The sequence below is a fragment of the Octopus bimaculoides genome, chromosome 9 (genome assembly GCF_001194135.2).
Source record: "Octopus bimaculoides isolate UCB-OBI-ISO-001 chromosome 9, ASM119413v2, whole genome shotgun sequence".
Classification (NCBI taxonomy): Eukaryota; Metazoa; Mollusca; class Cephalopoda; order Octopoda; family Octopodidae; genus Octopus; species Octopus bimaculoides.
The window spans coordinates 69,259,244-69,276,487 of NC_068989.1; the positions used below are offsets into that span (position 1 = coordinate 69,259,244).

The following is a 17,244-nucleotide window of genomic DNA, read 5'->3' on the forward strand; positions in this document are numbered from 1 at the left end:
ATATATGTATAGCATAAATTCAAATAGAATTTAAACTGCCATAGTCATCATTTGAATGATGTTTGTTACAAACATTATCAGGTCTGTGGGTCCAGTAATTTTGTGAAGATTCAGCAAGACTTGCTGCCGAAAAATTTGAACACAGTTCAGTATCTTCGTGAGAATATTGCTGTGGGAGTGAAGAGTGACGAGACGATGTGCTACTGTTACTACCAACACTTGCTTCACTTTGCGTAGGCTCTGATAACTTTTGACTTGATAAGCCACTAGTATGTCGATACGGAAGTTTTGGGCTATGACCAGCTGACCTAATGGTTGAAGGGGAATATGAACCAGGAGAAAATTTTTTCAGCCACGCCGATGTGAGTTTAGAATTATCACAATCAAGGTCTCCACTACTAGAAATCGTCCTGTCTTGTTCTGACATGTCATTGTCACAATTAGAATTGTTCAAAAAGCTTTCGTTACTCAAACTGAACATTTTATTAACCGGTCGCTGTATTTGAAAGAAACTGTCGTCCGTTCTTTGAAACATGTCTTCTGTCACTTGAACACCATTACTTGCTGTCATAGGTGATGGGAGCTCAGACGTAGCTTCCATAGCGAGTTCTGCAGTGCCAGTAGGAGATAACTTTGATGAAGTGTCCACAACCCCTTCAAGTTCGTCAATCTCACATACGGCAGTTCTTGTAGCAGAATCAATGAGGGTCATTTGGCCAGATGGTGATATATAATCCTGAAGATTTGATGGCACTGGACTCAAATGTGATGACTGTTCACTAAAATGGAATAAATAAGAAAATAGAAGTCACTAAAAGTATTTACAAATTGTACTACTGAAAGTATTATAAAATTTAACAAAGACATTTTATTATGAAGTGAATTGATTCAATGAGCCTTAATATGTACAGCATATCTTGCTGTAAATGAGTAATACAAATAATGGACATAACTGATAGTAATTAGTGACAGGAACAATGCATAGCATCATTAGATGAAGGTGTTGGGTTGCATCTTCATACAAGTGTTCAAAAAGTGGTTCTATTTCATACAATTTTAAGTGTATTTTAACATGATTAATTTTTTAAGCAACACACATAAATTATTTATTATTCATGTAAAAAAATAAATATAAAAAAAACTCCAATTATATTAATTATATTAACAAATTACTATCTATATTTTAAAGATAAAAAAAATTCATTGTAATAATTAATTTTTAAAAAAATCATTAAATTATTCTTCAACTGCAAGCTCACCTTCTTACACCTAACCGAAGTTCCAATAGTGATTTAAGGTTAGGTAATGTTAATCGGAGATCTGCAGTTCCAAGACCACAATACCATCGAAGCTAGGAGAAAAGAAAACGAAAGAAATAATTACAGCATGCAAAGTTATAGTTTCTTAAAACAGCATGTAGACACAACTTTGTAAAAGAAGAAATACAGTTAAAACTAGTACAAGTTTGGTGCTAACTTATTTTGTCAATCATTGAAGCCTAAGTTAGTAGAATCATTAGAGTACTACATGGAATTCTTTACTGTATTTGTTCTAGGTTCAAATCTCATTGTGGCCTACATTGGTTATAGAGTTAACCTGTAATCTGTTGTTCAGTTTACCACCTGATCCTCAGGTGCTTTTAACTGAAATCTCTCTGTTGGAAGTATTCAGGTCAGGTCTTCAGTTTGAGGATACCTTCCTCCCTGGCATTCTTTCCACCAGTTTTGGAGGCCCTTTAATGGATCATGGGTCCTCCTGACCAAGCAATAAAACAAAAATGCATTTCTACTATAGAAGCTCAAATAGTTCTTTAGGCTATTTATCCAAAACTTGTTTCAAAGTAAAGTTAGAATGTATTTATCAAATTCAATATTAAGGTCAGATAGCTGTGTGAATTCCAGCAATTTATGCCAGTGTTTAGATTTATGAAACCATTGAATCTATGCAAAAATATGGAGAGAAAATGGATATGAAGTATCTAGTCTTAAAATATTGAATTCATGCTGATTACATTAAATAACACTACAACAGTAATTCTCATAGTGTAGCTGAGATGTAGTAAAAGAAAAAAATTTGTTCAAAAGATGTCAGCTATACTTACTTGACTAATATTCTTATTTAAAAGATAAACACCATAATGAAAGTAGAAATCTTTCTTTCCTTTACTATATAATGGAAAGCTGCAAAATTAAAATGGAAAGTATGAATAGATAATATATTTGTTTATCAGGATATTCAGAAGCTGTAATCAATAAATCTATGCAGCATGGAATTTTGTCAGTGAACAGGTTGCAGTTTCAAAGCAATGAAAATATTTTAACAGATTAAATTTAAATGTTGAAGTGAATCTAACAGTTTTTGTGTGTTTTAAATGGTTTATAAAACACCTTCCACGCTGCAATTGTTTTTGTTTCAGATCAGGTCACTTGCTATGCAAGTACATCTCCATAATAAATCTATGGTTTCAGAGGAATTGAGGAAAGACAACAATTACATGAAACAGAATTGTAAGTAATGTAAAACTCACTTGCGTTCTCGTTCACTTAATTTAGTGTGAATGTGGTCTTGGATCTGAGACCTAGAGCCACGGTATTCCATGGGGTACCGTAATGGCAAATTTAAAATATGAGACAACATTAAAATCATATGACACGTGTAGCCTAATCCAACAGCAACCATAGTGTCATCATGCCCTGAAAAATATGAAAAAAAATATTAAAACAATTCAACCAACTTAACAATAATAAAAATAATAGAGAATACTGCATTCAAATGCAATTCATCAATAAATATTCATTGTAAGATTATTTTTCTGAGATTTTTGTTTATGGATGCTATGCATAGTTAGAAGAAGGTATTAAAGTGATCAAAAAAGTAAAGTAAGGGATTAAAAGGCCGTCATCAGAATTGGAATATAAGTGGTAAGAGGTGACAGCGAGTGGGTCATTAATATACAGAATGGAAATAGGAGAGAAAACGAAAGCCAGAGATATACTGACATTGATAAGGTGAACATTTGAAAAGAAATACATATTTTAGTTTTAGGCATGATGTGATGGACAGAGACCAGAGGAAGATAATTTTGTCAGAATTCTCTTGGTTGATATGATTGAAGACTTTACTAAAGTCATGATATAAGTTTGCAGTGAATATGCAGAAAATATATAGATAGTTACTAAGAGGGTAAATGGATTCCAGGCAGCAAATGACCTGATTGTTTACAATTGTCTCCTTCTGAGTGTCTTGTGAAAAACAATGAAAATATGATAGTGGACAGGATAGAAAGGGAACCTTTTTATGTTGAGATAAAATAAAAATCTGCTGAAAAAAGATACCAGCATGCTTTTAGGTTATTAGTTAGAATTTTATCAGATCCTGTTTCTTTGTTAGGCTTAAAGAAAAATTCATAGCTATCACTTGAAAGCGTGGCAGCATAAGCCATGCTTTTGCTAAATGCTTCAGGTGCCTCTGTAGTCATGAACAGATATATGCTCCCTCGAGGGTATACCATCCTTGACTCAGCAAAACATCAATGATGTGACAGCTTATAGGAGATAGAGGGCTGCACTAGCAGTTGGCAGATATTTATTTTCAGGAAGTAGGCTGGTGCAACATGAAAAAAAAAAAGTGCCTTGTTCAAGGACATAGCATGCCACCCAGTCCAGAAATCAAACCTGTGACACTATAACCATGAGCCTAACACTCCCAATTACAATACCGCTCACCTTTATTTGTTAGGTTTTAACATTCAAATCAATTGTTGTGTCTAATTTGAACAGAGAAAGGCGAAGAGAATAGGGTTAGAAAATGAGAGAGTAGTAGGAGTTTTGCAGTACAGAATTGAGTTTCAAGCAAAATAAATAGCAAAGTTTGTGTCTGTCTTACAAAATTATTTTGACGAAATTGTAGGGTGGAAGATGAGGCCATAAAGTTAGAAGTTATCTTTTTAGCAAGGTATCACAATATATGACTGTATTTTGTGTGGAGTGATAGCATACAGGGTGAATAGTATTATGTAATAGAATGTTTAGGTTTATGGAGGGTATTTTTGTATGAGATGGATGTGTAAATGAATGCCTACAAGTCAGTGATGGTTGCTAAGATTTTGGAGATGTTACAAACAATATTTTAACTAGTATGGTAACAGTAAAACTTCTTGTAAAAGCGTTCATGTTTCTTTGTTTTTGTTAATGTTGGAGTGGGAGCACTTTCAGTTACATACTGGAAAGACTTGTCACTTACACTGGTTTGGTAGTGTTAGACAAGTCATAAATGAAACATTTACTCCTATGAGTAACTGATATATAATTGAAGAAATAAGTAAGCCACAACAGGTTAATAAATTTCATAAATGAAAATATTGAGGTGCCCCAACACGGCTGCAGTCTAATGACTGAAACAAGTCATGGGTAAACGATAAAAGGTATGAGCAATCAGTAAGTAAAGTTAGGGTGCTCACAGTTTGCTTTTGTAAGATGTAGCTTAATAGAGCAAATTACAGGTTTTACTGTTCACATGTTTCATATATCTGGTGTTGTCACCATGGAAATGAGCAAATTGGATTCAATCAGTGCACTGCAATTTGATTTAGTGGGGACTCAAACTGAATATTAGCTATTAGTATTACCATCAATAATAGAATTAAAACATTAATTAAATAAATTATTACAACCAACAAGTTACCTTGAATGTCTTCTGCATTTGGAAGTTTCACATCACAGATGAAAAATTGTTTATTAGAATCCTGAAATTAATGAAAGTGTGTGTATACTAACCAGACATAATTTGCTATTAATATGGAGACCATCAGTAGAATTTTGAATAAACATCAATATGAAAAAAAAAAAACTAATTAAAAAAGTGAAAATATAATTTAAATTACTCCAAGGGAGAGAAAATGAATTTTCTTTTAGCAGCAGAAAAATCTTAGCTATAAGATATTCTGATGTTATTTTAGGAAGCATTTTACTCAAAGTCATCATTTTGATTATTGAAATGTTACATTTGTCAGATAAGGTGTCTGCATCTCTGCTGAAGAGTCATTAATTCAAAATTTAACTCCTCTTGTTCTATTAATCAAGCAGCACCATAAATAATAAGACAGAAAGTGACTTTGATACCAGCCTGCTTGAGATTTCCTTTGGTCCTATGATACAAACTCCCTTTTTTAAAGTGATTTAAATTAAAATCATCCATCAAAATTTCATGCTGATTTATGTTCCAAACACCAGCTCAATAACGACAGAGTTACTTTACTCATATTCTTTGAAATTAATTAAAATGAAAGCAGAGCATTTCAATAGACATTTGGCAACAAAAACATTAAACTATTTAGAAACTGACATGTAGTTTATGGTATCAAGATTGAAACCTTGATCAATTTGATATCTATTTTCTGTACATAGTTAAAAAAAATATTTGTCCAGCTATAATTGTTACCATAAATTAATGTTTATATATATATATATATATATATATATATATACATACATGCATATAAGGGTACAGGACGTCACCAATAGTGCAAATTATATGAAATATGTAAACAACAAGGAAAAAAATGGAAAACAGAACAAGTAAACACAGAGAAAGGACCCTTCATCAGTTGTCGGCTGTCTATCTACTCATTTTGAGCATTCAATGACAATATGAGTCTTCAAAGTTAGGAAGAAAAAACTGACAATGGAGACATACACATACATATATATAATTTATTATTTAATTGAACACGATGCATCCATTTCAAAGTAAATACATATATATATATAATGTAAATGCAACTAGAATGAAAATGCAACGGAAGATCTAAAAAGAATCAAATGTTTTAGTTGAAAACAGACTGAAATTGTTGAATAAAAACAAGTAAATTATTGTTAGTACACCATAAAATTTGTTCAATAAAATTGGTAAATGGAATCAGGTTCTGCATTTTGTACATTAAAGTTGAGAAGAATAAACATTCTGTAATGGGGGAAATAAGAGAAAGTGGTATGGGAAACATAAATAGATGTGGCAGCAGCAAAGCTCACTATAATTTAGATGATATACAAAATCCTTACCTCAGTAATTGGATAAATATATTCTGCTAATTCTGTTATCAATTGCTTTCGCCGTATCCACAACTGAGCATTTTCTTTAACTAAGTGTTCTCTACAGTGAAAAAAAAAGGAAAGAATTGAAGAATGATATATTTAATTCTATATTGTGTTGTAAACAAAAACATTAGTTATAAATAAATAAAAAAAACATGTTGACATCCAAAGAGTTAATATTAATTTGAATATTTCTATTTTATATAAACAGAAAAGAAACAAAAAAAAATTGCTGTGAATATTTTTAGTTGTGAATTGATTTAAACAAATTCTGGAGACGAAAAGTTCAAAAAAGTTTCAGAAAGATTAAAAAAATTTTTTTTTTTTAATGAACACTGAGTTCAGAAGGAGAAAAAGAAAAAAAAAATCAAGCATCTGTATGAAATGTAATTTATCACTGAAATGGCAACTGAACCTATGTTGAAACAACAAGAAAGTAATATTGATATATAAAAGAAGCACAATACCAAACATTTTCAAGAAAGAGCAAGAGATTGAGTATAGTCGATTAAACCAATCCCAGTTCTCAACTGGTTCTTCTTTTCATAGACTTCCCAAGAATGAAAAGTAAAGTTAATTTCAGCAAGATTTAAACCCAGAATTTAAAGGGACATAACTAAATACGGTAAGGCAATTTTTCACATGCTTTTTTATTTATTTAGTATTATTTTTTTTTTGTCTTTTCTGCCAATCTACTGCTGTAGGAATGTCTTTATCAATAGAGATATCAATCTGCAGGAAATAGTGTTCTTCTAATGAAATATCTTTTTATAAAAAAAGTTACCAACCAAAAGAACCATGAAGATAATTTTCAAAGAAGTTTCAAGGAGACAAAAAAAGTAAATTTATCACTGAAATAGCAACTGAACTTCTGTTGAAAATGAGAAGTTTACAAGCAAAATTTGTAGAACCTTCAGAAATAATATGCAAAAAAAAAATACCATAAGAAAAATAGCTGTGTCAGTAACACATGAACTATGTAGGTATATCATATACAGCATTACAAATTGAAAACAAAAACATTACACAAGACAATAAGCCTTAATGCTCAATCATCATCATCTCAATAAATATATAAATAAGCATTTGTTTAAAGATTTGGTTCTTCCTTGAGGTTGCCATGTTTTATGTTGGTATTCCTTCATCTTAATTAAATGAAACATTTAAGGAATAAGACTATGATGCCAACTAAAAGGATATGTGTTACATGCCAGCATTCTATAGATGACAGCCAATATATGATATGCAAACTAAAAGAGATATGAAATAATGAATCTGTTCATGGCTAATTAAAAATATACAAAACCAGCAAGAAACACAAATAGCTTTAAAATTGCAATTTCATACATCTGTCTAAATACTGTCTGGAAAATGGACACCAACGGTGTAATTTACATTAAAAACAAAAAAGAAGCCAACTTTTTAATAACAGCAAGTCATTTAATTAGGATGCAATCCTATTACTGCTCTTTTACAAATTCTTATTTGCTAACTTTAACACTTTTGATACCACCCTACCTGAGAGCGCCCTTGATTGTATGATACAAATTTTTTTTCAAGTGATCTAAATCAAAAGTTTCCATGAAAATTTTATGTTAATTTATATTCCAAACACCACTTAATAACAACAAAGTTATTTTACTAAATTCTGTACTGTTTTAAAAATTAATTGAAACAAATGGAATGTATTTCAGCAGAAAGCAATAATTTTCAAAAGTTTATAGTAGTTGCTTGACCTGCTAGAAAGAGAAGTCGAAATATGCCTCAAACTCACATCCTACTATCCATCTTGATAAAGAAAAAAAGCAAGGTATATTGGATAAGGTAATCCTAGTTATGAAAAAAAAAAAGGATAGTCATGGTCGGAGTGTCTTTTTTTTACTTCTTCATTTTCCTACACTTGCACCCCGTTTTTCTTACCATTTCAGTATTTTCATTTTATTTTCTACATTTTCCACTTAGTGATTCAGAAAGTGAATGAAAATTGTATTCCATTATTTCCTTGATTTTACTGTAAAAATGTCATTATCTTTTATCATTTACTTGTTTCAGTCATCGGACTGTGGCCATGCTAGCATACCACCTTGAAGGGTTTTGTCAACTAAATCAACCCCTGTACTAACCTCTTGAGTTTAGTACTTACTTTATCGGTCTCTTTTACTGAACTGCTAGCTAATAAGGGGATGCAAACAAATGTGGTGGTGGGGGAGGGGGAAACAAAGACATACACATACATGTACACAATGGACTTCCATACTATTTCTGCCTAACAAATTCACTCACAAGGCACTGGATGACCCAGGCTATAAGAGATACTTGATCAAGGTACTGTGCAGTGTACTGAACCCAAAACCACATCGTTGGAAAGTGAGCTTAACCACAAAGGTGTGCCCACATCTATAAAAATAACCAGTACCTCTGAGATTTCAAGGTGATTTGATTTCTTACATTAATATTATGAAGCTAGAAGCTACAGATCTGTTAGAGATAAGCATGTGACTACATTGCATGACTAGTGATAATTCTATCAACTTAAGAATAACCAAGGCCAAAAATATCTCAAGTGGAGCAGAACTTAAAAATATTTTAAAAAATTATATTTAGTATTTCTATCATCCTACCCATGCATGCATGGAAGACGGACGTTAAACAATAATTATGATCATAAGAGAAAGAAAGGACATTAATACTGAACCATGAAATGTAGAAAAGGTTATTGATCCAATTGGTATTACATATTTGATGATTAACTGTGGGGAAGAGATGAGCTAGAAGAAAAGGGCTGTGATGTCAATGGTCAAGGGGCTTGACCGGAACAGAGCATTACTAATAGCATAAATAATCATGGCAACATGCGTCACAGCATGGGGCTAACAACACAACAGACCTCTGGGTGCTACATTTCAAAGAATATCTTGATAGAAACTGCAGCTTTTGTTAGATTCAGTTAATAGAATAACAAGCGACAAATTCTTCACGCAGGGGTCAAGATGACAACAAAAGAAATTAACTGAATTGCTGACAAAAGTTCATAGAGAAAAGATAACTTGATATTATAGAATCAATAAAAATAACAAAAATGAAATTCGAGAGTGGGATGGACAATGCCCTGAATCCAGAATTTTTACTAAATTATTTTACTGTTCTTAGACACTAATAAAACTTAACAAAGTTATTGAAAATATCTGCTTTTTAAAAAAAAAAAAAATTCCTAATTCTTCTATATATTGTTTAAAAGTGAAGTTCTAAAACAATCTGTAAGCATAAGTTTTTGATTTTAAATATATATGAAGCTTTTCTTTTGATGCTATCAGTGATACAGATTTTTAAAATTATTACAGTATGATCTTAAATCTAACCTTTTAAAATTTTAAATACATGTTGAAGAATATCCTATTAGAATTAAACATAAAAGACCCAAACACTAAATACAAAATATATTTGGTTTTAAACAGAGAAACATCTCCATTTCTAAATAAAGAAAACAAGCCTTGTTATTCATAAAAGTCTTAATACACTTACAAAATATTATAGAAAGGAATATTGAAATATTTTTCATTTTTCTTTGTGAAAAGTTCTTCATCTGAGGAGGAAAGCATGTCATTACAAGAGGAGTCCTTGGCCCGAGATTTATCAGAGAGGTTATTCTTGCTCCTAGTAATGAAGCATTTTTTACCCTTTGTAACCTTACAACCCCACACTGATAAGTCCTCCAAGAGTGCGGAGTAGCCAGTTATATTGGATGTGATGTGGCGGCTAAATGTAAAAAGTAAACAGGAGAATCAAGGCTCAAATGGAGAACTGCATTAATCAAAATTATCAACTGAGAATGAGACATAGAAATTTATAAAGAAAAACTATTAGAAAATTCAAGATATTCATAATTTCGATATGAACAGAAAACAAGTGGTTTAGGGGTGGATTAAAAAGAGGAAAGGAAATGGACAATGAGGAAGAAACAGGAAGTTAGTAGAACTTGAACACAGGAACAAGGAAAGAAAATGACATAACAAATTGCAAATGCTGAGTGGGTCACCAACAATATATCTTGTATGTATCTATCATATCATATCTGTCATATCACAGTATTTTATAATAAAGATACAGAGAAATCCTTTCAATATTATGTGTTTACATGTGTAACTTGTCTACCAAAAGGAATGTTTAATTCAAAGATTTTCCCATTTTATTTTTTATTAGCTCCATTACTACAAGAGAGGAGTGGATGACAAAGGTAACAAGGAGTTCTTACAAGACAAACTACTGAGTGTCACAGGTCAGATCTATGGTTGGAGTAAGGTCTCAGCCAAATGGAAAATTTTGTGGTGGTGGAATAATACAGTAGAGAGAGCCATAAAAACCAGAAGACAGGACAGGAAAGACTGGAAGAAACTGAGCAGCAAAGAACAATATGAAGTAGCTAAAATGGAATTTGAAAGTAAAAAGTTTGCATATGTTTTGCAATCTAAGGATCAGAAATGTCAGGTATTCTGAATTGCAAAGCAATGTATTTGAGAAAAGAAAATCAAGACATTATTTGGGAGAAGACAGTGAAGAATGTTAACAGCACACGTGCTTTAACTGATTCTAAAAACTAAGAGGCATGAAAGTACTATTAGAAGAGGTTGTTAAATGCAAAGAATGTATGAAAGACAGGAAGAGGATCTCCTCCAAATAGATCCAACACAGGGACCAGACATTGCAGTTGATAGTAATATAGTCACAAGCACAATGAAGGATGTAAAGGCAGAGAAGGTAGCTAGTCCATCAGGTTTAGTTGCTGAGTTGACTGAAATATCTTGCAAAGTAGGGCACTTGCATAGTCTATCAATAAAGTGAAAAACATTTACTAAACATTTTTCCATAGCAATTTGAAAGGAAAGAATGCTCCTATTCATATACCAACTAAATAAATTTTATTAAAATGTTAACAGATACACACACACATATATATATATATATGTATATATATATATATATATGTAAAACTGATCAATATATTAACTTCTCTTTCATTTTTTGATGGACATTTTCAGTGCTTGGAAGTCATAGTTTTACACATTTTTTCCTATTTATTAGCCTGAGGCAAAGGCTTTTCCAAAGCACATGCATACATATTTTGGGGCAAGAATTTCAATTGATAAATAGTCCTGTAAGGCTATTTTAACCCTTTAGCATTTAAACCAGCCATATCTGGTCCAAATATTCTACCTGTTTTACATTAAAACTGGTGAGATCCAGCCGCTCTCTCACATCTACACTGCAATGTCATACTAAAAATAAATAATCACATCTTTGAAATCTCAAAGCTACGAGATAATACAGGATTAATTTTATGAAATATGAATATATAAGTATAAAATTTGACAAAGTAAACAATGCTAAACGGTTAAAGATATTCAGATTTCCTTCAAGAAGATAATCATACCAGTTTAAAGTTTGGATAGAGCCTTATGCATTAACTTCACAGTTATCACTAAAATTTACTTATGTTTTGATATGTAACCTCCAAAAGACAGACAAAATTTTATCATTATGGTAATAGACCAGATAAACTTCTATTAATTTTGAGTGAAACAAAACAGGTTGGAAATGTAACAGACGTATAATTTGTTGAATCCAAAGATTTTTTTTTGTAAATACAAAAAATGATCTTGAAAATATGACATGTTAATAAATTGAGTTTATCCAAAAACTGAACTAAAACCTGTAAATTAGTTTTAATGAACAACATGAACCATTAAATGAAATATAATCCAATTCCTGTTTATAGAATATTATTAATTTTTTATTTTAAACAGACAGTACAAAGTACATGAGTAAGTGTTGGTCAAATCACTAATTAGGGTGGCTGACAAACAGCTGAAGAGTGTAAGTCTTAATTATGAAACATTATGATAGAAGAAACAAGTTCACAGATGAAGAATCTAATCTATTAATACTCATTACTTCTTTTTTAGCACAGTTGTAAGTTGGATTGAGTCAGCTGAAGGTTTGTATGTTTACCAGCAAATATTTCACATTTTCAATACATGACACGCAACGTCTTTGATCTGTTACTTTCCTCTTAGTATAGGAAGAATATATTTCTCATTTCATACAGTAGTATTCAGTTGTTCATACACTCATCTGGTTAGCATTTGCAAATGTTAACAGAAGCTGGTTAAAGATAATTTTATTTCATTGTTAGTTATTAAACAAGGAGTATATGGTTAATAGTAAGGTATATAAAGATAATAATGGTTCTTAGTAATGGACTGGGAAAGAACAAGAAAAAATTGAAAAGAGAATGTAGTTGGGTGGTAAAAGTAGCAGCTTCAGAGTATATTTTAAAAGAACTATGAGTGGATGGATAAATAAAGGTAGTATCAGCAGAAAAAGCAAGAAATACAACTTTGTCATGTATTATTTGTATTCAGTTGAAACCCACAATAGAATACCACTGTTACATATACACACATTGTAGACCTCGTCCAGAAATAATGAAACAAAAAAAACCCCAAAAAAAACACTTGACCAATTAACATGGAGTTACTGTGTTATTTACTCAGTTTTTTTTTTTTTTTTTAAATAATACTACTCAGGTTTCTACTCCTTGGAGTTGACTGACTCACTTTTCTATTTTGAAAACCAAAGCTTTGGGAATGGATTTGGTTGATGGAAACTGAAAGAAACACATCACACTTGTGTATGTGTGTGTGTGTGTGGGGGGGTGTCTCCTTGTCTTGACATTGCATGATGGCTGTCAGTGTAACTGTTATATGAGCAGTGTCATTTATTTCCAATATCCTGAAAAAACAATGTCTGGCCATGGAGAAATATTACCTTGCTTGAAAACAGGAAAAGGTGTGTGACAGAAAAGGTAAATGGCCATAGAAAAATCCCATGCAAATTCTCTCTAACCAATGCAAGCATGGAAAAGTGGATGTTGAAATGATTTTTATTATTATCATTTAGAGTTGAATTCTGATTATTAAGATCATTATTTCCTTTTAATCCCTCCATATCCAGCAAAATACTAGTGAATTTGTGGCATTAACCATATCCACTATAAACCTTCTAAAATGTCAAAAAAAAAAAAAAAAACTAAGTGGAAGGAAACTAATATTTTTGTGTTTAGTGAATGAATCACTGAGCCACATCATTTATTCTTGCTGTTTTCATGAAAAGTAAAAATAAAACCTCAGTAAACCTTCCAACATTTTAATACTAAACAATAATGTGTAGATAACTTGTTAAAAAAGCAATGATAAAATGCAAGCTTGGTAGGCAAATAAAGCAAGAGTTAAAATATTGGTTAAGATGCAGCAGGAAATAAAATAATTCAGTGGGGATTTGTTTACAAAACCTCATTTATGTATTATATTCTGTAGAATTATGTTAAAACAATAACCGTAAAGAATTTTCCCATGGAAAACTACATGCATTAAATATTTGACTAGAATGTTTTAAAATGTATGACCACTCATAAATTAGGTTATATAAATATAGCTCAATAGTTTATAGTTATTAAAACTGTTTTATGCAGGCACACATACATGCATGCACACACACTTTCTGTTTTTAATACATACAATTTTTAAAGATTAAAAATCAAAAATAACTGTAAAATTAATGGTTTCAAAATAGACTTTAACAATTAGATTATTAAGCAATTATTATTATTAAGAAAAATGTGCAACAAAAGAAAAATATAAAATAATAGTATAAAATAATCTGTGTGGAAGATTTGTACTTTAAAAATTTTATATCTTAAGTTGATTTCTTAAAGCTGTGGAATCTATTAATTTGAATTAAAACTTCAATAAATAGAGTTACATTTAATAATTTATTTGCTTCCGTGCAATAAAGCTGTTCAAATGTAAAGAATTCTTAAAAGCTTGAACTAGCTTTCAATTTCATCATTTGCTACTAATAAGAGCTTAGTATTTGAAACAAAGAATTATTAACAATAAGCATTATAAGGTTAATATTAAAATTCAATATAGGTGCATAAATGGCATACAGGTGAGGGCAGGAATTGTGTGGTTAAGATATTTTCTTCTTAACCACATGTTCAGTCCTACTGTATGGCACCTTGGGCAAGTAGTGTCTTCTGCTATAGCTCTGGGCCAACCTTATGAATGGATTTGGTAAAAACTGAAAGAAGTTCGTCATATATATATGTGCATGCATGTGTTAGAGTTGCATAGTCTTGATATCACATGATAGTTGTATACAAGCATCACCATCATACAATTGGTCTCCTTTGTTTCCAATCTTCTGTGAGAACAATATTTCCTTGCTTAGAAACAAGTAGGAATGGTGACAAGGAGGGCATCCAGCCATAGAAAATCTGCCACAATGCATTCCATCTGACTCATGTGAACATGGGAAAATGGACATTAAAATGATGATGGTGTAAAATTATAATAGTAATTTTTTACCTAAGGGAATTATGATTTTTTCTCTTCTCTTCCAGCTCCGTTTGCTCCACTTTAATTGCTGCATATTGTTCTTGTAAAAATGTCTCTGTAAGCAAAATATCCAAGATATTCTCATAGTTAATAAAAATTAAAAAAATTATGTTAATCTATTGATCATATGTAGTTACAATTCCTGAGGCTGACCCTGATTCTATGATACAAACTTCATGTTTTAAAGTGATTTAAATTAAAACTTTCCATCAAAATTTTGTGTTTAATTCGTTTCAAATTTTGACAAAAAGTCAGTAACTTTTGGTGCAGAGGATCAGTTGATTACATCAACCTCTTCACTTGAGTGATACTTTCATTTTATCAACCCTGAAAGGATGAAAGCAAAGTTGACCTCAGCAGGATTTGAACTCGGAATGTAGCAATCTAGAACTAATATTGCAAAGAATTCTTCCCAATGTTCTAACAGCCTTGCCAGCTTGCTACTCTTGACACAAGTTTAACAAGGAGTTATTTTACTAAATTCATCATCCTTTTCAATATCAATTAAAATGAAAGCAGTGTTTTTCAATTGATATATGCAAACAAAGTGTCAGGAATAGCAAAAAACTCAGTTATTAGCCATAAGATTAAAATATGTCTACAACGATAAGGTAGTTCTCCATTTTGGGATCACTTAAAAGTAAGTGGTTAGCATTTTGAAAGTCATTGCAAAATGCATCAATATAGAATGTACTGTCAAATCAAACTGGTATGAAAAAGCAATGTAAATAAAATTATGTTTACCAATTTCTTAATTTGCCAATTAATTAATAAATGCATTCACTGTTAATTAATGAATCTCTTATTTGCTATTTCAGTTGATTGCTACTATCACGGTCTTGCCTCACAGCTTTGTAGTTTATTTAGTGATCGCAAGTCAATAAGGGAGACTCTACATGATCACTCATCTGCTAGAAATAGCAGCCAAATCTCTCTCTCAAATCATACCTTACTATTTACAGAAGTACACTGGATGAGGTGGAAGGCCTTTGATGTTAGGTCTGCACAATGAACAACAATACTACAACTTGCAATAAAACAGATGTGGTACTGGACGGCAAGTTTATGCCTGTAGGGTTACATCAGTATAAGTATTTATTTGCATGTAGAATCATTAGTTCTGCATATCTCAAGTCTTCAAGCTATAGAGAATAGGTGCCAGATTAACATGTTGAGAAGTTTACTACCCAACCATATGGTCTCAGGTTCAGGTTCAGTCTCACTGCACAGCACCTTAGGCAAGTGTTTTCTACTCTACCCCTGGGTTGACCAAAGCCTCGTGAGTAAATTTGATAAACTGAAAGAAACTGATCATGTGTGTGTGTTGTGTGTATGTGTATGCCCTTGTCTTGGCATCACATAAAGGCTGTAAATGAGCATTATCAATATACAAGCAATGTTGTCTGTTTCTAGTCTTCTGCAAAAACATGTCTGGCCAAGGGAAATATTATCCTAATTGGAAACAGGTGAGGGTTGGAAACAACAAAGGCATCCACCTGTAAAAATATCTGTTTCACCAAGTTCCATCTGACCAATGGATGCATGGAAAAGTAGATATTAAATGATAAAGGATGATGATGAGACAAATATCCATATGTTTAATGCTATTAAATCTACCATACTTATCTGTCAGGATAGATTCATTAAATATTCTTCAGATAATTGTTTCTTTCTAATTGTTAGCTTCTAAACATTTGAATTTATAGCAAAATTTACTTTCAGTTTATGTTCCAAGATTTCAATCCCAAATATACATCAAAAGTGACACTGCCTTTTGATTTATTAACCATACAAATATACAAATACCTCATGCAATTAACTGTGATAAACTGACCTGAAGTTCTCTTCATTAGAATGTAATTAACCCAAAATTTACAGATAATGAATAGCCAATAGATTTTCTTCTATATCCTTTGCACAAGTTTTTATAAATCATTTCAAGTATAATATTAGTCTCTTAGTCCAATTGTAAATTCAATAAAGATAAATACATTTTCATCCTAAAGCCTACCAGTGGTCAATACATTTTATTTTCCTAAATTATAAAATGTCATTTGTATACTAGGTAGAAAATGTCATTTGTATACTAGTGGAAAATACATTTTATTAAATATTTAAAAAAATTACATAAAGTTATGTTCTTCAGTACAACTTTAAAAACTGTATTTTTAGCATAAAAGAGGTTCCCACTGCTACCTATTGTGTTGATAGTGGCTGTGGTGGCAGTAGTAATAAAATTGCATCAATACTCACTTCTAATATGATTGTCATTTGTCAAAGAATCCCTCTCTTCCTTTTGACTCTGTAAGTTGGCTGACTGCCACTGCATCTCACTTTGCAGTTGATGCACTCGCAGCAATAGCTCTTCTTTTGCAGACAGCTGTTAAAGGGAAAAGAAATAAAATCCGTTTCATCAACATTATCTCTGATGATTTACTTTTTAAGCCATTAATTACAATATTTCTCTTGAGATATACTAATTTTGAAAATAAGGAAGAATTTAGGAAAATAATTTTGTCATTATTAAACTAGGCGCAGGAGTGGCTGTGTGGTAAGTAGCTTGCTTACCAACCACATGGTTCCTCATTCAATCCCATTGCGTGGCACCTTGGGCAAGTGTCTTCTACTATAGCCTCGGGCCGACCAAAGCCTTGTGAGTGGATTTGGTAGACGGAAATTGAAAGAAGTCCGTCGTA

At 31.6% G+C, this 17,244-nt stretch overlaps 1 protein-coding gene across 2 annotated transcripts in view; it reads right to left on the reverse strand.

The window, feature by feature from the left end:
- Nucleotides 1-6: 6 nt before the first annotated feature.
- The window catches only part of LOC106868034 (UV radiation resistance-associated protein), a 62,954-nt gene continuing 45,716 nt past the window's right edge, over nt 7-17,244 (reverse strand). Inside the window, exons 9-17 of one of the 2 annotated variants that reach the window (XM_014913131.2) lie at nt 16,802-16,928; nt 14,519-14,603; nt 9,615-9,848; nt 6,060-6,150; nt 4,684-4,744; nt 2,528-2,693; nt 2,102-2,180; nt 1,260-1,351; nt 7-779 (exon numbers count right to left, since the gene is read on the reverse strand). In XM_014913131.2, the coding sequence (XP_014768617.1) occupies nt 20-779; nt 1,260-1,351; nt 2,102-2,180; nt 2,528-2,693; nt 4,684-4,744; nt 6,060-6,150; nt 9,615-9,848; nt 14,519-14,603; nt 16,802-16,928 (1,695 nt within the window). In that variant the 3' untranslated portion in view covers nt 7-19. The remainder of the gene's footprint in view (nt 780-1,259; nt 1,352-2,101; nt 2,181-2,527; nt 2,694-4,683; nt 4,745-6,059; nt 6,151-9,614; nt 9,849-14,518; nt 14,604-16,801; nt 16,929-17,244) is intronic. The other variant, XM_014913132.2, reaches the window with a different exon arrangement.